The 23,753-nt window shown below is 56.0% G+C and overlaps 2 protein-coding genes across 7 annotated transcripts; both read right to left on the bottom strand.

Moving 5' to 3' along the window:
- Positions 1-300: 300 nt before the first annotated feature.
- On the bottom strand, positions 301-15,815 carry ADCY4 (adenylate cyclase 4). 6 transcript variants are annotated; one of them, XR_004677388.1, is made up of 26 exons: positions 15,656-15,813; positions 15,150-15,362; positions 13,507-13,704; positions 13,260-13,421; positions 12,458-12,607; positions 11,869-12,017; positions 11,680-11,791; positions 10,852-10,979; positions 10,539-10,697; positions 10,148-10,280; positions 9,772-9,945; positions 7,081-7,124; positions 6,868-6,954; positions 6,598-6,667; positions 6,164-6,261; positions 5,401-5,485; positions 5,154-5,291; positions 4,443-4,553; positions 4,014-4,198; positions 3,752-3,836; positions 3,118-3,276; positions 2,782-2,915; positions 1,672-1,818; positions 1,063-1,377; positions 603-727; positions 301-517 (listed from the first exon to the last, which is right to left on the bottom strand). XR_004677388.1 is itself a non-coding variant. In XM_034994789.1 (26 exons), the coding sequence occupies exons 2-26, from the start codon at positions 15,306-15,308 to the stop codon at positions 365-367; spliced, it is 3,234 nt and encodes a 1,077-aa protein (XP_034850680.1). In that variant the 5' UTR covers positions 15,309-15,362; positions 15,656-15,803; the 3' UTR covers positions 301-364. The 6 variants fall into 6 exon arrangements, 4 of the variants coding, with proteins under 4 accessions (XP_034850680.1, XP_034850681.1, XP_034850682.1 ...); XM_034994789.1 differs by lacking the exon at positions 2,782-2,915 and having other exon boundaries at positions 1,063-1,177; positions 1,270-1,377; positions 15,656-15,803; XM_034994790.1 differs by lacking the exon at positions 2,782-2,915 and having other exon boundaries at positions 1,063-1,177; positions 1,270-1,377; positions 15,668-15,803.
- A 1,034-nt stretch (positions 15,816-16,849) lies between these two features.
- Positions 16,850-22,462, bottom strand: RIPK3 (receptor interacting serine/threonine kinase 3). Its single transcript, XM_034994794.1, has 10 exons — positions 22,383-22,462; positions 20,255-21,002; positions 19,817-20,126; positions 19,252-19,391; positions 19,078-19,124; positions 18,698-18,862; positions 18,518-18,585; positions 17,915-18,277; positions 17,711-17,771; positions 16,850-17,162 (listed from the first exon to the last, which is right to left on the bottom strand). Exons 2-10 carry the CDS (start codon positions 20,551-20,553, stop codon positions 17,017-17,019), a joined length of 1,599 nt encoding a protein of 532 aa, XP_034850685.1. The 5' UTR covers positions 20,554-21,002; positions 22,383-22,462; the 3' UTR covers positions 16,850-17,016.
- Positions 22,463-23,753: the final 1,291 nt, after the last annotated feature.

Here is a 23,753-nt window from a genome sequence, read left to right as displayed (position 1 = left end):
CATATTCATGATCACACTTGCATACACACAGACACTCAGTTTAGCTTGGGAAGAAGCATCCTGTTGAGAGGCAAGGAGAAGGTGATCTGCAGCTATACCAGAAACTTCGACATCGATTGGCTCCAGTCATACCAGAGTCTTTTTTTTTCAGAGAGAGAGGAGAGAGCGAGCGAAGGGGCAGAGGGAGAGAGAGAATCTTAAGCAGGTTCCACGCTCAGTGCAGAGCCCAAAGCAGGGTTCAATCTCACGACCCTGAGATCATGACCTGAGCCTAAATCAAGAGTTGGATGCTCAACCCACTGAGCCAGCCAGGTGCCCCCAGAGTCTTTTTATTGAGGATCTTAGAATAGAGAGAATGGGGGTCTCAGCCTAGGGTGGCCGAAGGAGGGCCAGTTCGTGTCAAATCTGTGTTCAGGAAGTAGGTGCAGAGCTGCCCTTTGCCTTTGACCTTGATGATGCCCCGGCTGTAGCAGGTATAGCCTAAGGCCTGCAGCACCCGGGCTGTCTCTTCAGTCACCTGGGATTGAAAGGGTGTGAGCCTGGAGTGTGGGGGTGGCCCTGTCCTATCCCCCCACCCCATGCCTCCAATGTGGCCTCCTCACTTGGATCTTGCCCAGGACTCCAGTGCTCTCCATGCGGCTGGCCACGTTCACCGTGTTGCCCCAGATGTCGTACTGAGGCTTCTGGGCCCCAATCACTCCAGCCACTACAGGTCCATGGTTCAACCCTGACAAGAGGTGTAGTCAGGAGGAGCCCTGGGAGGTGGGCGGGGCGTGGTTTAAGGAGGGCGAGGGGAGGAGGAAGCTCCAGGACTCAGGCGGAAGACCTGGAGGTCTTAGAGGAAAGGAGGATGGGTCTGGAGGGGTCTGGTTTAGGGAAGGGGTGCTGAGCCCCAGAGCTCCTGGCCCAGCAGCTTCATGCTCCACCCCCAGGGATGAGGCTGGTGGGGGGAGGGGTCCAGGGGTGAGCTGGGGAGTAGCTAACCAAGGACTTGGGGGGGAAGAAGAGCCTGAGAAGGTGAAGAGGAAGTCCCAGACTGCCCCAGCAAGGGAGGGCCCTCACCCACACGCAGGCGGAAATTGTTGAAAGAGTGCTTATTGATGACATCCAGCTTCGATCCAAGGGCCACTGCAAACTCCACCATGGTGCCCAGGTGGCTGCAGCTTCGCTCAGCATCCTAGCAACGGGCCGGCCCACCAGCATGGGTCAGTGAGGGCCCGGGAGCGCAAGCCCAGATGGGGGCTGGTGGGTAAGGAAGGGATGCTGTACCTGCTGTGTGTCCTGTCCGGAGGTGGCATTTAAGCCTGTGGCTGCCATGTAGGTGCTGCCGATGGTTTTGATCTTCTCCACCCCACTAAACTTGGGCTTTGAGAGCAGCTGTACAGAAAGGAGGCTGTGTCCCCAGTCTTTCTTGCTCTCTCCCTCCTCCCTCTCAGAAGCCCAGCCCCAGGCCTTTGAAGGCGAAAGGACCAGGTTGTGGGGTCAGGGAGCGTGGCAGGAGGGAGAGTGGATTGTGGGAAGAGTTGCTGGAAAGCTGGGGGATCAGAGGAGGAGCGGCAGGGCCAGGGAGAGGAGGATGGGCCCCTGGCTGGAGAGTAAGTGGGCAGGAGGGACTGGTGGGAAATTCTAGCATCCAAGACCAAGGGTCTGGGGGACCCTTGGAGTTGTCACCTCGTCAAAATCAGCAATGATCTCATTAAGCAGCCGCAGACACTCTAGACCCTCGTGGTTGATGTTGGATTCAGAGTAAAACTCCTTAAAGTCTGGAACTGAGGCGAAGAGGACACAGACACACTCGTAGGACTGGTGGTAGAGGTCCTGGAGGGTGGGAGGCTGGGATGAGGGAGCAAGCCACGTTCTTCCCCCCTGCGGGTCTGCATGGGCCCTCCTCCCTGTGTCCATACTCTTACCCCTCCATTTAAGAAGGACTGGAAAGGAGGGAGAGGGGTAGGGCCAGGTTACCCCAGGAATGTGTGACTCAGGAGTCAAAGATTGGGTCTCATTATGATTCCAGGAGAGACAGGGGTTTGGAGTCAGGATCACCTCATGGCAACGTGAAGGGAGTCTCTTCAAGAACTGGGATCATGTCGGTGGGGATGGTCTTTCTAACCTATCTTACTGCTGAAGGGTGCTAAGCCAGTTAAGTCAGTTTACAAAGGTAGCTACAATTTGGAAGATAAAATAATAGGGGAAGTGGGACAAAGGGAAAATAAAGGTAAGATAGTAAAGATGGAATCCTATTTGAAGTTGGTTCACAAAAGGGGTGACACGAAGTCCTTGTTAGGCCTAGGATCTGGCTCTGAGCTTTCTAGCAGCCAGTGTGAAGACAGAAACAGGAATAGTTATGAGAGTCCCAGTGTAAATAAGAGAAGAAACCAGGAGAAGTAGATCTACCGCTGACTCTGAGAGCAGAGAGCAACTGGTGGGGGCATAAAGCTGTGAAATAGCCCCTGACCTGTCTCTTTTAACATTCCTCAGGACAGGCCAAGAGTATCTCCATAGCAGGCAGAGGGAAGTGGTGAGCAGTGCAGATAAAATGGGGCCAAAATGTGGGTGACCTTCTCTGATGGTCTGACTAGAGCACAGGTGAGGATGGAGATTAACATTTACCAATGGAAATTCCTGTGGTGTTGGAAAGTTCTATGTATGTGATGTCTGATACGGCAGCCTCTGGCCATAAGCGGCTCTTAGACACTTGAAGTGTGGCCAGTGAGGCTGAGGCCCCGAACGTTCTGTTTTAATTAATTTAAATGTAAGTGGCCACACATGGCTACTGGCTACCATTCTGGATAGTGCAGGTCCAGAGGGCTGGGTGGGCTGCGTGTCTTCCACACAACTGCCATCAACACTCGAAGAAGCTTCTGGGAGGTACGGAGTGGCCATGGGTTGGAGAAGACACTCCTTCTAAGTAAGAACTTGGAACACAGGGGTTCTGTGCTCAGCAGACGAAGCCTAAGAGCGTATGAAGATGGAGGCACCTACCTGACAGGGACAGGGACCCGGGTGGCCACCCAACCCACTGGGGGAGGGTCCAGAGACGATGGCCGAGGGCCAAGATTTCCATCCAAAATTAGTGCCCATGGCATCTGGGGCTCAGGAGTCGGCGGGGGGAGTCACCTCGTTGCGCCGGTTCTGGCCAATGAACTGGGGGGCCACGTGCGCAGGGAGCACATTCTCCAGCAGGAGCCGCGTCAGGTTCTCCATTGTCTCTGTCTCCTCCTGCTCCTGCCGCAGCTTCTTCTGCCACAGGAAGTCCAGGCGGCAGTAATACTCATTCTGGCAGGGTCACCAGGGGCCCAAGGGGAGACACAGTGCATGGGGAGCCTCAGCTCCTGAGTGTTCACCCTCCCCCCCCGCCCCCCCGAACTCCATGATGCCTCAAACCACACCACTCCCCAGTCTGGACAGAAGGCTCAAGGGCCAACTTTCCCTGGGGAGGCTACCTTGAAACTAGATTCAAACTAGGGTAGACAGAATTGGCAGCAGATTCTTTCTTGAGGGTGGTTTTCCTGGACGTGGGGTGGGAGGGACGAGGGAGGGAGAATTTGAGGGCCCCTCCCTTGGGGAGTGAAGGAGAAAGAAAGGGAGCTGGAAGGTTCACTTTGGAGCTTCCAATGGGCACACCATTTGGGCTCAACCCTGGAGATGTAGGTTTGAGGGAAAGGGTGAGAGAGACCAAGTCACAAATATGGGGACCACCCCGTCTTCCCCTTCAAAGGGAAGCTCCGGAGGGTTGAGCTGGGTGACTCACCTGCCGAGCCAGGACAAGGAGGGTGAAGAAGAAGATGAAGAAGGAGATCGCTCCCATCAGTTTGGGCTCCTTCAGCACCCCTGGCCTGAGGAGGCCACACATCAGGGTTGCCCCTTGCCCTGCCCCTTCCTGATGGCCTCCTCCCTACCCCGAGGGCCCATGTAGCCCTCAGCCACCCTCCCCCTTACAGGTCAGTGAGGCGAGGACAGCTCTGCTCTGCTCCAAGAGGCCCCGGGCCCCTCTGTCCAGTGGCTGTGCGCACCTGGAGTCCGAGGGAGTCGGATAGAGGCGGGCGAGGACACAGTCGGACAGCCAGGCATGGGAGTGCAGGAAGAGGGAGCAGGAGGTCCCCAGCCAGAGCAGGAGCAGCAGTAACTTCAGCTCGAAGCTCATATGCAGAAAGAGGGAGCAGGACAGGAACCCCAGCACGCAGCAATGCATAGAGTACTGTGGGGCCGGGTGGGGTGGTCAAGGGACGGGGCATATGCCACGGACAGGGGTGGGAGAATATCCCAGGGCTCCTGTCCTACCCCTCCCAGGGCCCAGGGGAGTGTCATACACACAAACACACACGGAGTGTGTTTTATGTCCATCCCAATCCATCAGATGGAATGCTTCTCAAGTAAGGGGGTGGGGGACGGGCCAAGGAAGGCTCTGGAGAAAGAAGTTCAGGGCTGTGAGGAACACTCACTGGGACGCTGATGAGAGGCAGGGACCCCGGGAGCTCCCAGGAGAGGTTGGAAGCCACGGAGGGCACATTGGCAGCCCGGGAAGTGCAGTTTGATGCTGCCGGCAAGAAGAACTGCAGAAGGAGGTGAAGAGCTGAGGTGGGCAGGCAGCATCTGGGGCATAATGGTGGCTTGTGCTGGGTTTCAGCTGACCTAGGGATGAGTGAGGGCCAGACTCCTCCAAAGGGGTGAATCCTGCTATTTCTGGGCTGCTGAGGGAGCCTTAGCATTGGTGTCCTCGCTGGGCGGTCAGGGATGGGAGGAGTGGGTGTCCTGAGCACCAGTCTGCCAGTGCCTCCACTGTGTGATCTCTTGCCAGCCACATTACCTCTCTGGGCCTCAGCTTCCTCTTCTGTGACTTGGCTGGGGGAGGATTCCTAAGGTGTCTTTCAGGGATAGAATTCTAGGAGTGATTCTAAGTTCTGAAAAACCTGCCAGGCTCAGCTACAAAATCATAGTGAGTGAGCTAAGCAATGAAGATCTGCCTACATGGAAAAGATAGGAACGATGTCCACCAGAGTGTTATAAGCAATTACGCAGGTGGCAGATTAATTTTTTTCTTTATGCTTGTCCGACATTGCCAGGATCCCCTGGCCTTGGTCCAGCTGCTCTCCCAAATCCAGGGGCCCCCTCTCAGCCTCTGATGGGTCCAACAGGGCCCCCTCTGCCCTCACCAGGCTGGTAATAGCCATGACAAAAACGAGGAGGATGGTGGCCGTGCCCAGGGCAACTCGCAGGCCGGGCCGTGTGGCCACCAGGCTAGACAGTGCGGGCAGCCAGTGCAGCATCTTGGGGCCTTTCAAGACACACTTCTGTGGAAGGAGCACAAGAATCTTAGCCATGGGGCTGGGGCACACCCCCCCTCAGGCCAGGTCATGGTCAGGGCCCAACTGACCACTTCCACCCCCCAGCCCACCTCACCGTCAGGTGCTCTGAGAAGCAGACGAAGAGGAGGAGGAAGAAGAGGAGGAAGGTGACGCTATAAGTGATGGCCAGAGCTGGGGGCCTAGGGAGACAAGAGCGAGTGAGGCCTTGAAGGGTCAGAGGACGCTGCGTGTGCCGCGAGGGTGCTGTGCACCCTGGTTGGGAGACGTGGGGAGGAGCAGTCCTGGGGATCTGAACTGGCCCCCAGTGGGGTCTGGGCCAATACAAGGCATTGCATGCCGATGATCCGGGAAAGCTGAGGGGGTCTAGGGCAGTGGTGGTGGGGGGCAAGGGCTAATAAGGTAGGGACAGTACTGGAAGGGGGCAGGGGCTCACGAAGGGGCCGAGGCCCCATCAGGCCAGTCTCTGGGCCTTCAGGCCAAAGCTCTTGCGCCTGGCTTTGGACAAGTCCTTGCAGCCCCTCCTAGCCATGGACTAAAAACGAGGACCTCCTTTCTAAGCTCATTTGCTGTGAGATTTGGGCTTCTCAGTGAAAACAGAACCTGTTTCATGGAAAAGTTGTCAGGACCCAGAGACAGGCATGTGAAAGTGCTTGGATTATGTAGACAGTCCACAGGGTGTAAGATAGTAAAATGAAGGCTGTGATTATCACTGCTTCCCCAGAACACATACTTTCTCTGTGGCTCAGCGTCTGAAGCCAAGGGGAAGTGGGTAAAGGAAGAAAGTGTGGGTCAAGGATCAGCAGGAGCCTGGTGGTCCCTGTACGAGACTCAGGGCCGCCCTTGCCTGGGGCTCTCACCTGTTGGTCACCAGCATCTGGATGATGAAATTGGAGAGGAAGACCAGGAAGGTGCAGGCTGCATAGTATTTGAAGGCGGGGAGGGCAGAGAGTCGATACTGGAAGGACAGGGGTCAGTGTGGCGACAGGGGCCACCAGGGCTGCCCATCACCTTGGAGGTGTCCATTGCAGGCAAGAAGCGGGTGCCCCCCCCGCCAATTCAGTCTCAGGTACCCCCTACCGGTTCTCTAAGGAGCTGCCCTCCTCCCTCCCATCCCCACCTAGGGACCCAATTGACAGGGTGATGTCCATTTGGAGAGAGGCCCAAGCCCCTCACCCCCAGGATCACAAACTGGGCAGACCTGGGAGGTGAGGTGCGACCATGGGGCTTGCCTGCTCCCCAAGGCCAAGGAACTAAGGTTAGAAAATTCTCCGCTATCACCCCCCACACCCACCTCTTTCTCCAGCTCCTTCTCTCTGAAGTACAGTGTCAGTGGGTTGAAGTCCTTTGACTGCTTCCACTGTCTGGTGGGAGGTGGAGGGCAGTGAGCCCCAGAGAGGAAAGGGCAGGGCAGGGGGCGGGGTGGTGGTGACCAGGTGTGTGTTTCCCTGGGCTGGAGCAGGGAAGCCGCTCCCTTCCTGCCGGGTCCTCAGGGGAACACATCCGTCCCATACCGCGGGGGCCCAGCCCCAAAACCCTCCCGGCCGCCTTCCGTTCTCCATACTTCTGAGAGTTGAGCTGTTCGATGACCTGGAAGAACTTGGCGTCCCCAGTGTCCAGGTCCTCATCTAGTCCCCTGGGAGTACGGCTCCTGCACGGTGAGAGCCCAGCCTGTCACCACAGGAGACCCTCCATAGCATGTGGGCGAAGCGGGAGCAGCCCCCCTAGGGAGGATGGAGGCAGGTCACTCAGACAGAGTTTGCTGGGGCCTCCTCACCGGTCCAGGCTCCACTGGGGGCTGAAGGAGGCCAGGGCCTTCTCCTGTCGGGAGAACACAGCAAAGGGGGAGATGAGGCAATGCTGAGCATCCTTTTTTTTTTTTTTTAAAGATTTTATTTATTTATTTGAGAGAGAGAGAGAATGAGAGACAGAGAGCACGAGAGGGAAGAGGGTTAGAGGGAGAAGCAGACCCCCCGCCGAGCAGGGAGCCCGATGCGGGACTCGATCCTGTGACTCCAGGATCATGACCTGAGCCGAAGGCAGTCGCTTAACCAACTGAGCCACCCAGGCGCCCCAATGCTGAGCATCCTTGAAGACTCTCTGCAGTGAGGCATTCCATGTCTATACACGTCCTTGGCTGTGAGCATCTGATGTGTTTCCCCTGCCTCTGATGGCGTCCTCTTTCCATCAAATCCCACCTGTCCTTAAGGGAAGGGTCAAACCACATTTATGCCTTAAAAGTTCTTCCGACTCTTCAGACACCCAGGGGTCCTTATGCTCTTATTTCCTCAGTTTTATACCACTTATGAGACAACTCTGTAGGCTTGAGGGGTGGTCATCTTCCCTAAGGACTGAACAAATCCCAAAAACGGGGACTTGCCCATCCCCCCCAGCATGCCAAAAAATCCTCGTTGGTTTAAACTGAAGTGATGACGCCGAACATTCTGACTCCTTTGTGGTCAGGCTGAGCTGGGAGGTGGTGGGAGCAGAAAACAAAAAACAAGAAGAAAGGGAAAGAGGAAGGAAGAGAAACAAAGCTGGTCACAGTCATTCTTTTCTGCAGTAAAAGGAAAGCATGCTGTGTGTAAAGATATGAAAGCAAGCAGACAAGTAAAGCGGGTGAGACAAGCCCCAAGAAAGAGAGTGAAGTGCAGCAGCCCCTGCCCAGGGCCAGGCGTCTGGTGACTGTTCTTTCATTCTCCCCTGGCTCATGTGAAGGCAGCAGGGTCACAGGGGGCTACCTCATCCCCCCAAACCCAAACCCGGTGTACGGGAGAGGGAGAGGAGAGGAAAAGGGAGATTAAGAGAGATGTTCTAGGTAGGAGCCCATCTACGCATCTTGGTCCGGGCCTAAATTTTTTCAAACTACCCACCTGCCTCTCCACCTTGCTCAATGCCTGTATGTTATTCGAAGGCAGGGAAAACGTTTTATTCATTTCTGTCTTCTCAAGAACTAGCCTTGTGCCTGCCACATAGTAGGTGCTTTAAGATTGTGGAAAGGATGGATGGATGGATGGACGGACAGACGGATGGTAGGTACACACTAGCACCAACAACGCACTGCCACCCCAGAGGTCCCCATTATTTAAGGATAAGCTGATGTCATTCTCAGGGTTCCTGACATTTGGCTGAGGGCTTGGCACTTCAGGGGCTGGGAAGTGAATTTCTGGGCTGGTGAGGTCCTGCCTTGGGAGATACCCTTGAACTAGGGGTTCCAACTTCTCCACCCTGACACTTCTTAGCCTGCACACTAGTGGGGTCTTGGGGAGGTCTGGCATGGGTTCTGGGGGGGCATCTCACCATGGGCATTGCACCCAACACTGTCTCACAGTCCCTGGGCTCCCACCAAAGCCCACCCTCTACTCTACCTCCTCCCCCTGGGGAGTGGGGGGCTCCATCCTGCAAGAGTGAGCAGGGTCTTGTATTCTTTCTTCCTCTCCTTCCTGCCTGCTTAGCCCTTCTGACCTTTCCCCTACCCTACGTGAAGTCTTCGAATTAGGTATTCTCGTGAACCACTGCTGCCAAGGTCCCCCCACTCCACAGTGCTCACTGATCTCTGGCCTGCTTTCCTGCTGGGTGGGTGGGAAGGGGAGCCAGAACACAGAAAGTGTACTCTGAAGTCATCCCATATACCCAACTGAGTCTACCTAATAGAGAAGATTCTGAGTGGAAGATCTGCAAAAAGGTGGCTGGGAAAGTTCTGGGAAGATCAGATCAAATGGAGGAGGGCAGGCTGAGGAAGCTGCTCCTGGGGCAAGCCTTTGGGGATATGGCCTCAGTCCCTGCAAGAGGGGTTTCTGGCTGCTTGTCACCAAGCACCAAACCTAAGAGCCTGCTGGTGGGGGAGATGAAGACTCCTGCACCAGCTAGTGGGTCACCGATGAGCTGAGGGTGCCAAGCACAGGATCAGCCAGTAATCCACCATCCCCTTGTGTCCTCTCTTCCCTCCCTCCCTGACCCCTGCCTGCTCAGGGTGACGTCCTTTAAGGCTATGTGAGATTTTCACTGTCACCTCATTTTATTCTCATACACATGCTGGAGAGTCGGGGCAACAACTGATTCGCCCCCACCTTCCCAGTCCTGGTGGGGATTAAAAGAGAGTGTGCAGTCTCAGGAATGGAGTTGGACAGAGACATTTCCCCGCGGGAATGGCTGTGAGCACTGGCTTCGGAGCCAGAAGTGTGGCCTATACCTCTGTGGTGCTGATGGAAGGGGGTTCCCGAGTGGAGGTTGGGGAATAATGGCCATAGATCTGATGTCTATAGGATTCTGCATCTCAGGTGAGCCCAGAGGGCGGTGATCTTTGCCCTGTCTCTGGAAGGAAGGACAAGGAAAGGCCTGAACCAGTAACTGGGGCAACCAGACAGTTCAGGACCTCGGGATGTCATCAAGTGACTCACTGGTGGTGAGGGCAGGGAAGTCGGGAGGGGTTCGTAAGTGCTCGGGCTCACGACGGAGGTGCACTTACCGGGAGAGGGGTGGAGGTGGACACAGGGCTCTCTAGGTGGCTCAGGTGGGCAAAAGGCTTGGCTGCGCCCCAGGACTCCAGGTAGCGGGTCATCAGCAGCGACGGCCGCATCTTGGGACCCTCGAGAGAGGACAGCAGCCCTCCCGCAGTGCCCTTCTCATCCTCCTCCTCAGCCTGGGGCATATGAGTGCTGAGAGTCAAGATCACAAATGCTTTCTACATTCTCCCCACACCCCTTAGAAGGTTGGCTCTCCTTCCCCTCGACAGACACCCTGGGACCCAGGAATTCAATGTCTGGCATAGGAGAAGAGATCAGGCCTGGTGGCTGTGGGTGGTTAGGATGCGCCAGCCCATGGGGTCCAGGCTGGGCTTTTACCCGGGGATCGATGACTAGGTAGGTGGGCTCCCCTAGCTCCCGAAGGTATGGGTCCCGGTGTTCCATGGATGCATCCTCCACAGCATAAGCCCCTGCCAGCAGGGCCAGGGTAGCCCCTGTAATATGTACTCGTCTGGAAAGAGGGGGCAGTGAGAATCAGGAGGGAGGGCCTGCAAACCTCTCATTTTTTTCCAGGATCCTTCCTGGAGGTCTGACTTTAAGCAAGGCCCTGTGTTCCAGGAGGTGTCTCCCAGCACCCCTCCCTGCATGCCAGGATCTCCCCGAGCCCCAGATAGGACTGTGCTCATTTTAGGGAACTATGAATAGGGTGGCAGCATGTGGGAGGCCCGGCTGGTTTCTTCCTGTGGCCTCCTGCAGCCCCACATCTCACCCTGGCACGCCGCCCGCCTCCATGTGGTTGGCTAGTGTGACATCATGGGACCAGACGTCATACTGCCACTTCTGTAGGCCGATGACCCCGCAGAGCACACTGCCCGAATGCACACCCACACGCATGTTGATGTCCACACCAGTGGCTGCCCGGAGTTTCCTGAGCAGGGTATGCAGGGGACAGTCCGAATGCCGCCTTCGCCTCTACGCATGCCACACCCCTCCCTCTCTCCAAGAGGACCTCCACTACCCTGCCTGCTCCTCGCCCACATCCATCCCTTGGTACCCCTCCCGCCCGCCCCCCCCGAGCTGACCTGATGGCCCGGCACATGTCCAGCCCCATGCGCACGCAGTTGATGGCGTGGTCTGGCAGGGAGAGCGGAAGCCCAGAGACACAGTAGTAACAGTCTCCCAGGATCTTGATCCGCATGCATTCATGCTCCTGGGAGTGTGTGTGTGTGTGTGCGGGGGGGGGGCACCTGGTTAGAGGTCAGAGGAGGCACGAGGGGGCTGGGACAAGTAGGAGCAAATGTGGTATTCCTGAAGAACTTCTGAGGTTGGGAGTCTCTGGGTCAGATCTAGGGATTCCCTTAACTGGATATGGGGCTGGCTGAGGTCTGTGGCTCTCCCCCAGCTTCGGCACGTGTAGGGTGTATTCAGATTTGAGCACATGAGAGTAGCCTCAAGACTGCGGTTTTCTGGGGGAGACCTAATTAGGTTTGTTGGGGGCATCCCTGGGGTCTGAACAGGTGGCTGGGCTGGCTTGGGCTGATGTTGCACAGGGCAGAGAGTTCCCTTGGAAGGGCTCCCTAAGGTTAGAACATCTGAAAATCTCTCTAGATCTGGTTGTGGTGTCCAGAGACCCCTATGCCGGGCGCTCTGAGCATATTTGGGGGGTGTTGTCGTTGGGGTATTTGTGGGACCTTGTTGAGAAGTCTCTCCAGGTTTGAGGTGTGTGGTGAGCAGCTCCATACCTAGGGTTGTTTGAGAGGGTTTCCTACTTCCGTTGGAATATCTTCCATTGGAATACATGGGCTCTGAAATGGGACTGGGATCTTAGGTGGCAGGAGTTTCCCTCGGGAGGGACCCTCCAGGGTGGGGCATTTGAAGGTCCCTGGGTAGGGAGGGAGGTCCCCTCTGACCTTGGCAATCTGGTCGAACTTGCCAAAGAGCTCGTTGAGCATGAGCACCAACTCCTTAGGGGAGCACTCACTGGCCAGCCTCGTGAAGCCCACGATGTCAGCATATAGCACGCTGTGCAGGGCAAATGGCATCAGGGGGGCCAAGATCTCAGCCCACACCCCCGCCCCTCTGGCCATCCCCTCTCATACCTGACTCCCTGGTGCCTCTTGACATAGAGGCTGTGGAAGTTGTTGGTGCTCTCTGGCCGTGACCCCTGTCCAGCCTGCAGCCGTGCCATGATCTCTGCCTTCATCTCTCGGGCCAAGTAGGCAGGAAGGATGGACAAGAGAAGGTGTTCCTGGAGGAGATCACTATGAACACCTACCCTCTTGCAACCTAAAGCCAGGAGTCCCAGCCTCCCAACGACCTAGGAGCTCACCCACTTCCCCAGCCCCACCAGGTGGGCCCCAGGCTACTCCCCCAGATCCTCCCCATCACACAGAGCTGGGCTTCAGCACCCCATCCTGCACTAATCACCTTTAGGGACTGAACTCCCAGCACCGATGCCAGAATTAGGGTTCTTCGTTTAGTATCATAAAAGTGCTTTTAGAAGCTTCAGGGTTTTCGAGACTTAACACAACTTTCCAAGGTGGGCGGTAGCCACGTTTTACAAAGGAGGAGAGAGAAGGGCAAGTAACCTGCCCAAAGTCATTCGGCTTGCAAAGGAGCCCCGTTGTGTGATATAAACAACTCCTTTCTCAAACTCCGGTCCCGCCCAGCCTCCCAGGCCCAGCGGACCTGGTGCTTCTTCTCGGTGTCCAGCCGGCGGCGCGAGTGCAGGGAGCGAAGAGCCTCCCGGAACGTGGCGCGCAGCGCGCGCTCCATCAGCGCCTTGTGGTACGCCCCCGCCACGTTCCCGCACAGGAACAACACGGCGTTTGCTGCCAGCTGGGGGAGCGGAGAGGGTCAGCCTCAGAGCGCGCCGGCCGCAGCTGGCGGGGCGAGTGGCTACGTGTGTAGCTGGAGTTGGTCCCCAGGAGGGTTGAGGAGGACTCCACAGTGAGAGACCGGAGTATTTCCAGGCCATCGGTGCCACACTGCCCAGTCCCTCGGGGGCGCTTCTCCTGCCCCAGTGTCCCTGCTCTAGACTCAGTTGAGCACCAACAAGGCCTCTTAGGCCTAGAAACCCTTGCACGCACATTTCCTCTGCCTGGAACACCACCCCACCATCTACGCCCCTCCATGTCTCCCGCAGCACAAAACTACTCAAGCTCCAATTTTTACATTCGCTGTGAAGGTTCCATCATCCACATCTGTCCCCACAACCCTGGTCCCCTGGGGAAGTCTCTTCCCCGTGGGCCCAGAGGGGTCTTCTGGGGTCTGCAGCATCATGCATGCAGCAGTGGTGTACCAGCTCCACGAGGGCACCGTCTGGGTGTATGTGTTTGTACCCTGTGCTTAGCGTGGCGCCCTGCCATGGAGTCCCAGCTCAGCAAGCGGTTGGCGCATGCTCAGAGAAACCAGCGGCGTGCCGCCCAGCGGGCCCTGGGCGCAGTGGGGGCCCGGGGGCGCGGCCTGGGCTACATGTGTGCGTTCTCACCTGCGGCAGCAGCGCTGGCCGGGAGTCCGGCTGAGGCCCCAGGTACAGCCCAAGGACCAGCAGGTGGGAGAGTGATGAGGCAAGACCCGCAGCGGCGGCATCCCGCATGCCCAAGGGCAACATGGCATACACGGTGAAGATGATGAAGAGGAAAAAGGACACCTGGGGGAGAGGCGCACGGGAAGCTGTTGGCTGCTCTTGGCCCGGGCGTCCTCCTGCCCCCTGCTCCACCTGCCGCTCCTCTCACCTGGTCCCAGGCGCTCACCAGGCCCCCAGTGAACTGGAAGCCGTGGCCTAGCCCGAGTAGCGCGGCCCACACCAGGACCGACAGGGGGCGTGTCCAGCGCTGCAGTCGTTGCTCGCGGGAAGCCAGGCCCAGGAGCAGCGAGAAGCCACCCAACGCGCACAGCACAGTGGTCAGGAAGCCCCGGTCTGAAGCTAGATCCTGTGGGGAGGGGGTGCTTGCGGCAAGACTGGAGTGCGGAGTTTGGCGAGCTCCTCCAAGTTGAAGAACAGGCAGCCCTCAGGCCACTTCTGAAAAGTGTCTCAAACTCAAGTCGGAAAAGGAGACAGGGCACCTGGGCTGGCCATTCAGATTAGGTTGAACCATAGGAAGTTGCCAAGAATCTGTTTTAATCTACAGAGCTGGGGGGTGGGGGGTGGGGCGCCTGGGTGGCTCAGTCGTTAAGCGTCTGCCTTCGGCTCAGGTCTTGGTCCCAGGGTCCTGGGATCGAGCCCTGCATCGGGGCTCCCTGATCAGCTGGAAGCCTGCTTTTCATTCTCCCACACGCCCTGCTTGCGTTCCTGCTCTCACTCTCTCTGTCAAATAAATAAATAAAATCTACAGAGCCTGCAATGGTTCAACCTCATATCTCACTGGCAGGGTGCTAGAGCCTTGGGCCATCTACCCAGAGCCTACCCATATGGCGCATTTGTGAATCTACGACCTTTCTGAGCTCGTTTTCTCATCTGTCAAATAGGAATTGGAACACCATCCTGGGGTCCCGACGCAAGTGAAAAGCCTACCTCACAGAAGGCGCTTAGGAATGAGTGTATCCAAATCTGGCCAATTTGCTCAGGAGAGTCCCTGCCCTGGGCACAAGGGTGGGAGTAGTTTCCCCCCCAGCTCCAAAAAGTGCTCCAGCAGCAGGGGGCACCTGGAACCTCCCTCGTGGCAGGGCAGCGGGGAGCACTACACTTTCACCACCCACGTCTGGGCGTCGACCTCCTGCCGCTGTCCCTGCCCTGTGTCCCCACCTCTTCCTGGACTTCAAGGTGGCCCAGCAAGAATTGGTCAGTTTAGTGGCTTCCCCAACTCGCCTCCAAAAAGTGAAAAGAAAACTTGGAGCAAGATACTCCCAGAAATGGAATTGAAGATCCTCTTTCTCCTAAAAAAAAAAAAGGAAACTGGAAATGGCTTTATTTGGGGACTAAATGTGAGTGGGATGGAGGATGCCTTCTGGGAGTCCATGGGTACAGCTGCCCCACAGCCCCTATGAGAGAAAGAAAACCAGGAAACAGATTCCCACGGGGCCCCATGTAATTTCCCTTCTGGAAAACTGGAAAACCCGGTGTTGAATTTACTCTAGAACCAGTAGATCACAGAAGCTCAGAAGGTCTGTCAGTACCCTGAGAGAAATTAAAAGCACCCAGGGCTCAGCTTTCTCCCAGCGGCCCAGCGACTGTGGCCCAGAGAGGTGCAGTGACTTGTCCAGGATCACTACATTTCCTAGCAAGGCTCGGTGCTTCTTTCCTGGGTTCCAGCAAAGAACGCATGTCAAAAAGAAGACCCCTCCCTAAGTCCCAACCCTGAAAACGCCCTCTAGACGGTGACCCTCCTGCCACCCTCGGGAAGGAGCCCCCAACCCCAACAGAAGCAGCCCCGCTCACCCTGCCGCTGGCGGAGGCGACAGCTAGCATCGCCAGGAGCGCGCAGAGCACGATCACCAGCAGCAGAAGCAGCAGTGGGTACTGCTGGCTCAGGCTGTAGTAGGTCTCGTAGAAGAGGTCTTCGCTGGGGGGCGGCCGGGGACTGAAGAGGCGGGCCATGGTCCCCCCTGTCCTGGGCTGCGTGGCCTCGGGGGTGGAGGGCGGACCCCCGGGCTGGGGAGGGCCAGGGGCTGCGTTACTGCCTGTAGCCGCCCGGGGCCCCAACTGTGCCTCTCTCACTGGGTCCAAGCCACTTCCACCCCGTTTCCCCAACCTGGCGGCAATCCGAGCTGCCAGGCACTCCCCGGCGCCTCCCAGCCTTTTCCCAGTTGGCTGTGAGAAGACTGCCCCATCCTTCGCTCCTCCTCCCTCAAACCCAGACTGCAGAGATGCCCTAGCAAAAGCCTTGGCTGTGAGTGGGGCAGGATTTGGGGTTGAAGCAAAGGAGCCTCGGGTTCCTCTTTTACCCCCAAACTCACTGCCGGGATGCTGCCGCGGCTTGAATGGGCGAGGCCCGAGGAGGGAGCCCGGGCAGCCGGTGGCCGAGTCCCGATCAATCGCCGAGAAGCTAGTGGCTCAGAGCCCCGGGCGGCGGGCGCTTCCCTCCCTGCGCGGGGGCCCCCTCCCACTTCCCCGACGGGACTGCCCTGCCCGGCCCCTTCCCGTGCCGAGGCGGACTCCCCAGGCCTCCTCCCTCCCTCATTGTCTCCTCTAACACTGTTGTTACCTCCCTCCTCCAGCCCCCTCGAGCAAGGGGAATGCGAACCGTGGGAGAGGCGAGGGGGTGGGGTGGGCCAGGCTGAGCAGCAAGTGTCAAAATGGGGTGGGCCCTTGGCCACCAGGAGAGTGAAGGAGCGCTGGAGTGAAGGCTGGTGAGAATGTAGGGAAGGATGTGAGGCCCAATCGGGGCTAGGATTTAGGTCGGATGGGGAGGGGGCGGCGGGTGGGCCCGTTCTGCTCCCCTCCTGCCTGGATACAGCTGCTGTGGAGTCTGGGAACTGTTCCTGTCCCACCGGGTCCTGCTCCATGGGAGGGGGCACGTCTGTGTGTAGCTCTGTGGAGCCAAAGCTTTCCACCGCAGACACCAGCTGAGGGTCAAAGGGCTCCGCCTGGGCAGCAACGTGCGCGGGAGCGCAGGCGGTGGAGGGGAATAAGAAATCAGGCTGATTTCTGGAGCCTCAGAGAGGCTGGGGGCATTGTGCAGGGCACGAGATGTGCTGGGGTCTTCCAATGCCCGTGGAGAGCCCTCTCCCCAGCACCCCACTGCGGCGTCTCCGTAGCCCAGAGGAAAAGGGGGGCCCAGAGGAAAAGGGAGACTATCCCCAGAATTTTGGTATAGGGTAGGGTCTCAGCCGATCTAGAGGAAGTGGTCCGCCCAGGATTAGAGCGGCCCATGGAGCCAAGGCCTCAGGGATTCCTTCCTGCCGCCAGCTGGGCCCTGACCTTGTGTGCCACGCCGCCACCCACCCCCAGCCCAGAGCATCCCGCTTCCGGCCTCGGCTAGAGGGCAGGGCCTCCCTCCGGATCAGCTCCGACCGACGGCTAGAGGGCAGGGCCTCCCTCCGGATCAGCTCCGACCGAACGCAGGATGCAGGCTCCCATCCGCGTCTCCACCGCCAGCCCCTGGCCTAAGCCTTAGCCTCCCAAGTGTGGCGCTTTGGTTTTCAAAACCCATCACGTTTATTGACTTCTCTGTGCACAAATCAGTTGGCCGTCAAAGAAAGCCTCAGCTAATTGCCTCACATCCAAGAGGTAGCTCAGAAGGTGCGTCATACCAGCCCTGCAGCCGGCTCCGGGCTTCTTGGTTCTTGCGGCCCTCCTTTCCAACCTACTTGTGGGGGGCACGCGGCCTGCCTCGACCCTGGCCCCAAGGCGCCAGGCCTGGCGTGGGCAAGGCAGTTCCTTCTTGTATAACCAAGTAGTTGTTGTCTCCCACCTGCACCGCATGGCTGTCACGTATGGTAACAGGATTCCCTTTAAGAGAAATTGTATTGGTGGGGCGGTGAAGCAGTCGGGGAAACGGACTCAAAATTAGGAGGAGCGGCGGGGTGGAGGGGCAGCGGCACTTTGTGTCCATCCTGGGCAAATGCCAAGTATGGGGTCTCTAGGGCAGCCTGCGACTGTGTCAAATGTGCCCTTGGGCGTTGTGCTGCCCCTTCGGAACTGGGTTTGCAGAAGCTCAGAAGGAGTGGCAGCTAATGTCTGAGACCCTGAAATTTGGGGTTTTTTCTTCTAGGAGCCCCTCTGAGCCAACAGAGCAACAGCAGAAGTTAGGGGTTCACAGAGTTAGTTCTGGGGAAAGTCAGAAGGCCCAGGGCAAATCCAGGCTTTGCTGTGTGCCCTCAGCAGGACCCCAGGCCCAGTGGGTGTCAGTTTCTTCATTTATGACATGAGAAGTTTGGGGTAGTTGGCCCCTAGCCCTTTCTCCCGCTACCCAAGGTAACCTGGATCTATAGACAGTCTTGAGGAAGAAGCCGTTGGGAGAACTGAGTAGGAGAAAGGAAGGAGTGAGGAGCAGGTACCTGGTTTTGGATTGGGCCGTGGTGCCCTGGGAGACCAGTTGGTGCCATGTCTCTTAGCCCCCTGCAAACAACACAGCTCTCTTGGGCTCTCCGTCTTGGGACCGGTTCCCCTGCTGCATCCCCCTCAGCCCCAAGTTCTCCCTGGCAAGGGGGACAGGATTCACGGGAGTCCTAGTGCATCCTCTAGTCCTGCCAGTGTCTCACCTGATTCCCTTTGGGTCCAGGACCTGGGGTCCGAGCCAAGTTGGGGCTGGGCATCTGATTTCTGAAAAGTGAGGTCTCTGGAGTTTGGGGAGATGGGGCTGTTGAATCGGAAGATATCCCTGCTATCTGGGCGGCCTGAACTTTGTCTTCCCCTGCCCTGATCCTCTCAGGAAGGTTTGTGCATTTTTTAGGAACAGAGCTGGGGGACTCCTTCAGATTTAGTTTGTTTAGCATCTCAGTGGCTATGATGTCATGGCTTCCTGTGGTTCCCCTAGGGCCTTCCGTTTCTGTCCCTCCTGGGCCTGGCTTAGGCACAGACGACATCCTGTTGCTGCCCCGGTTTTCACACAGGAATTTCTTCACCTGCAAGGACACGGGGAGCTTTCTGGGCATGGAGGTGGGAGAGCCAGCCTAAACCCAAGGGAGGAGTCTCTTGGTCCATAATCTATTACCTGGGAACTCAGTGGTGAGGTGGGGAGAGTGAGGACAAAGATTAAGGCACAAAGAACAGTGGTCAGTGGGGAGTCATTGAGTGGCCAAGGGAGCCATGTTGTGCCATCCTTGCCCAGCTCCTGGGTTGGGGGTGTGGCACTGGACACTCACCGTGGAGACTGCGGCATCCATCTCCTTGGTTACCAGACTGAGGGCTTGCTCGGTGTTTTGTCGGCATTCTGGAGACAAGACAGAGTGGGTGGCAGACAGGTGAGCCAAATCTTCCCAGGGAGAAGCCCTCTGCTGACAGGTCCAGGCCTACCCTGGCCGCCAGCTCACTGGCCAGTTCACCTTGGAAGGAGGGCCTGTCCTTGGGCTCCTGGCCCCAGCAGTGCTGCATTAAGTCCGTCAGTCCTTCCAAGCCAGGAGTCTTAGGGCTGGGCTGGGGCAGCTTGGTCAGTGGGGGCCGGATCCACCTCTCACACCCTGCTTCCTGCTCCAGCGATGTCTGGGCCACTACAGGGGTAGGGGTGGGGGAATGCAAAGAGAAGACATTCAGGGTATGAGGGGCCACTTGTTCCATCATGGAAGGGGGAACGGAGTGTAGTCCAAGGGGAGGTGAGGAGAAGGTCGGGTGGCCCGAGTGGGTAAGCTGGAAGACAGAAGGGATGGAGGCTTGCAGGAGGAGGGCACCCGGAGTTAAGGATCCCAGTGTCTGCCCAGAGTCTTACTCTCAGCTTCTCTTCCAGCTAGCACTGCCCACATTAGGATCCCGAAGCTGCAGGAGACACAAAGCTGAGGCCTGACCCAACTGCTGGCAAAGATTCCTTTCCCATATACGGTCCCCTAGAAGGGCCCAGAGAGGTGTAGAAATGTGGAATGAGTATTTGGCGTGGGTACCTTACCTGTAGACATCGCTAGCCATGGAGGCGTTCTTGTTTACATCAGCCAACAGTTCTGGGGCCAAGTAGGCTGAGGCTGACTCCCCAGAGCCAGCTCCTAACCTTGAACCTCTCTGAAACGTGGACAGGCCAAAATCTGCCAGCTGTAAGGGAAGGAAGAGGGGGAAGGTAGAGGATGGACAGGGCCAGGCAGCTTCCAGAATCCCCTCTCCCACCACAAGGTACAGGTCCAGCCTTATAAAGGGGGTTTTGAGGGTTAGGGGAATGGCAGGGCCAGTGGGGCCCTTGGGTTGGAGGTGTGGGTCCCCTCTTCAGGGGGCTGGGTCAAGGTCTGAGTCTCCTGAGCTAGGTCAGCCATGGGTCTTTGGACGGACTGGTGGGTGGGCCTGTGGAACTGACCATATGGGTCAGGGTCGCTCCCACCTGGTAGGGTAGGGGCTAAAGCTCCTGGCTGGGCTTTGACCCTCGGGCAGCCCTGTGTCCAGAGGGAGATGCTGAGGGTACGGAGTAGAGAGGGCTGCAACAAGTTCTGCGTCCAGGGGCTGGGCTGGGCTATGGATAGGCTGACCTTGGCGTGCAGGTCTGAGTCCAGCAGGACGTTGGAGGGCTTGATGTCCCGGTGCAGAAGCACGGGGTTCTGGCCATGCAGGTAACACATCCCCAGCACGAACTCCTGCAGCAGGCGGCAGAGGAGAGGCCAGGGACGAGGACAGCCGGGCTGCAGCAGCCCTGCCAGGGAACCATTTTCCAGGAACTGAGTCACCAGAGCCGGCCCGCAGGTGGATTCCCACTGTAGCTTCTGGGTGACCCCCAGCAGGAGCAGTAGGTGCTGGTTGCGCAGACTTGCCATGGCCTTCACCTCCCTGGATATCGCCTCCCTACGCTCCAGGAAACAGCGGAGTGGCGCCCTTGACTCCTGGATGATCCCTCCCCTCCCCATTCAGGCCCAGCGGTGGCCCCTCCTCCTTGGGCAGACCCTGGGAGGCCCGTGGCTCAGGTCACTCACCCCTTCAAGATCTTGACCGCCACATCTAAATCCCACGACCTGTGTCGCGCCCGGAACACCACCCCGAACCTGCCTGCGCCGATGAACTCTGGGTTCTCCAATTCTTCGACAGACACCAGGGAGGCTGGGGTACCGCGGAGCCTGAAAGAGGGGGTCTTCCAGCTCCTCCCCGTACCGCCCCCACCTCCGTGACCCTGGTGACTCCATGCGGTCAGTTCAAACTCTAGCTTCCCCGGCCCCCTGCCCCCCCGGGGGGGCGGGGGGCCCACGGTGCTTGTATCCCGCCCTCCACTGACCATAACTTGCCGCCAGACATCCGGCTGGAAGGTGCAAGTCCGCACGGAAGGAGGGACTTCTGGGAGCGGGGTTTGTGGCAGAGAAGGGCAGGGGGTCGTGAGAGGGATCAACCTCTAGGTTTGCTCCCCTACCCAGGGTGACTAAACCACTTCCTTCTTGGGCGGGTGCATCTACGGTCCCGCCCCAGCGGGGAGGGAGACAGAACGGAAGCCTTGAAGCCTCGGCTCAGCCAGGGGCGTCTGACGACGCGGTGGGCGCTGGAGGCAGAACCCAAGTGAGCGCTTTTCTTTTGTAACTCAGGGTTCCTGAGCATCTGCCGCGGCTCACAGCCAGCTTAACTGTCCCTGGGCACTTGGGTGCCGCAGAAGGAGTCCTCATCTGCCAGGAGCCCACGATCCACTCCGGCAGCTGGGGTCTCTGCCTTCTCCCACAGGGTTTCTGGTTCCACCACCTGCCCGGGGTGGGGTGGGGAGGGGATGGTGCTGAGGAATGTTTTATGTTGCTAACGCCCAGCAATCCCCCAAATGCCCCTACGATCATAGCGGACAATTCTATAAAGCCTGAATGTGCCAGGTACCCGTATTAGTTCCCTCTCCCCTCTCATGCTCTTTCTCACTCTCTCCCTCTCAAATAAATAAATAAAATCTTAATAAATAAATAAATAAATGAAAACTGAGTTTAACACCATCAGACTCGTCCCTCAAGAAATTCTAATGGATGTGAACCAAGAAGATAAAGAAAACTTAAATCAGAGAACATGTGAGATGCAAGAAAGAAGAGCAGTTTTCTCAAAAATTCAACCACAAAACCAATTAGCATCATACCAGACCCACAGAAATGGGAGGGGGTGGCTCATTGATTTAAAAAAGACCTGCTGTGGGGGCCCCTGGCTGGTTCAGTGTGGGAGAGCATGTGACTCTTGTTCTCAGGGTTGTAAGTTCGAACCCCACACTGGGTGCAGAGATGACTTAAAAAAAAACAACAATAAAATCTTTTTAAAAAATAAATATAAAGATAAAAAAATAAAAAGACCTGCTACCAACAACTCCACTTCTGGGTATATAACCAAAGGAACTGAAAGCAGGGACTCAGATATTTGTATACCAATGTCTATCACAGCATTATTCACTGTGGCCAAAAGGTAGGAACAACCCAAATGCCCATCAATGGATGAACGGGTATACAGATATGGTATATATACATATAACGGGGATATTATTCAGCCTTAGAAAGGAATACGATTCTAACATATGTTACAGTGGAGATGAACCTTGAAGCTATTATGCTAAGTAAAATAAGCCAGTCAGACAAGATATATATTGTACGATTCCACTTACATGAGGTACCTAGAATAATTCAATTCTAATTATTAGAGACAGAGGGAGAATGGTGGTTGCCAGGGGTAAGGGTGGGGAGGAAACGGGTAGTTACTGTTTCATGAGTACAGTTTTAGTTTGGGAAGATGGAAAGTGGAAAGATGAAGAGGGAAAGTTTCTGGAGATGGTGATGGTTATGCGATAATGTGAATATACTTAATGTCATTGAACTGTACACTTAAACATTATTAAAGTGGTACATTTTATGTATTTTTTTTTAAAAAGATTTTATTTATTTGAGAGAGAGACAGCACAAGGAGGAAGAGCAAGGGGAAAGGGAGAAGCAGACTCCCTGCCGAGCAGGGACCCGGATGCAGGGCTGGAGCCCGATGCAGGGCTCGATCCCAGGACCCTGAGATCATGTCTTGAGCCGAAGGCAGACGCTTAACCGACTGAGCCACCCAGCCACCCAAAAGCTGGTCTTTTTTACACTTGATAGTTCCCAAAGCACTTACTGAAAGGCACCTCAGTTCTGTGAGGTTGGACCTCTTGTCAATTCTGTAGATGAAGAAACACAAAGTCCTCGTTCTTTTGTCTGGACGTGAAAAACAAACAGAAAGCGATTTTATGTATGTTTTACCACAACAAAGACCTGCTAAAATGATGGCTCCGTGTTTCAGATGGCGAGATGTGAAGATTTATGTTAGTAAACATTTAGTTATTTGATTTGAACATTAAATTTTACTGGGGAAAAAGCAAAAGTATATATTTATATGTAATATATGATGTAGGAAAGATGTTAGGGTTCAAAGCCAACGGCCGAGAAAGAATTCTTAAGATGTCTTTGGTGCAAAAAGGTGGTTTTATGAAAGCACGCGACAGGACCCGTGGGCAGAAAGAGCCGCACCGTGGTCAGGAGGAGCGGCCCACGATATACTTTCAGGTTGGGAGGGGGTTAGGGATAGCGTAGGTCTCTAAGGAATTTTGGAGGCAAGGTTTCCAGGACCTTGCTTTATTACTGTCTAATAAAACCTTAATCATGAGACCCTTCAGATGTATATCAGTGGATCATATGCTTGGGGGATGACTGCCAAGATGTGTCTTGGGGGTGGGGGGCGGGGTAGAGGTAAAGGAAGTTTCCAAAGGAATTTTTATATGTTAAAGTAGACTTACAGGATCCTGGGGGTCTGGCTAAGATTGCCTTTTGCCCTTAGCAAAGTATTAACATTGAGGCAGCTGAGTTCCTAGAGGAATGTCACTCTGCCCGTTTCAAGGACTTGTCAATGGGCTGTAAGTCGTAAGAAAAGTTAATTTTTCTTTTGCCTTTGTTTCCCACATCAATATATATATATTTAGAAAAATATAATAATATGTATACATTTTTGTATATTATAATATATAATACATATTTAGAAAAATATCTAAATGGACAATAGAAAAGCTTTAAAGTTATGGCTGGTGAGGGGCACCTGGGTGGCTCAGTCCATTAAGCGTCTGCCTTCGGCTCGGGTCATGATCCCAGGGTCCTGGGATCGAGCCCCGCATCGGGCTCCCTGCTCGGCTGGAAGCCTGCTTCTCCCTCTCCCACTACCCCTGCTTGTGTTCCCTCTCTCGCTGTCTCTCTCTGTCAAATAAATTAAAAAAAAATAAAAATAAAAATAAATAAAGTTATGGCTGGTGAATTTACAGGTGATTTTTATTTTCTTCTTATGTGTCATATTTGTATTTTTTTATTTGCATTTCCTAATTTTCCTAAAACGAATTCTCAAATAGTACATTTCAGCCTCCTCTTCTCCCCCAGGACATTGGCCAGAGATGCAGCCACTTCCCTCTGCCACCGGCCACCTGCCCTGACCCAGAAACGGACTCTGTGGGCTCTTGGTTTC

Source organism: Mirounga leonina, unplaced genomic scaffold (genome assembly GCF_011800145.1).
Source record: "Mirounga leonina isolate KUSES-001 unplaced genomic scaffold, KU_Mleo_1.0 Mir_91, whole genome shotgun sequence".
Classification (NCBI taxonomy): domain Eukaryota; kingdom Metazoa; phylum Chordata; class Mammalia; order Carnivora; family Phocidae; genus Mirounga; species Mirounga leonina.
Note: the sequence above shows the minus strand (reverse complement) of the source record. Positions and strands in the feature narration are given on the sequence as shown.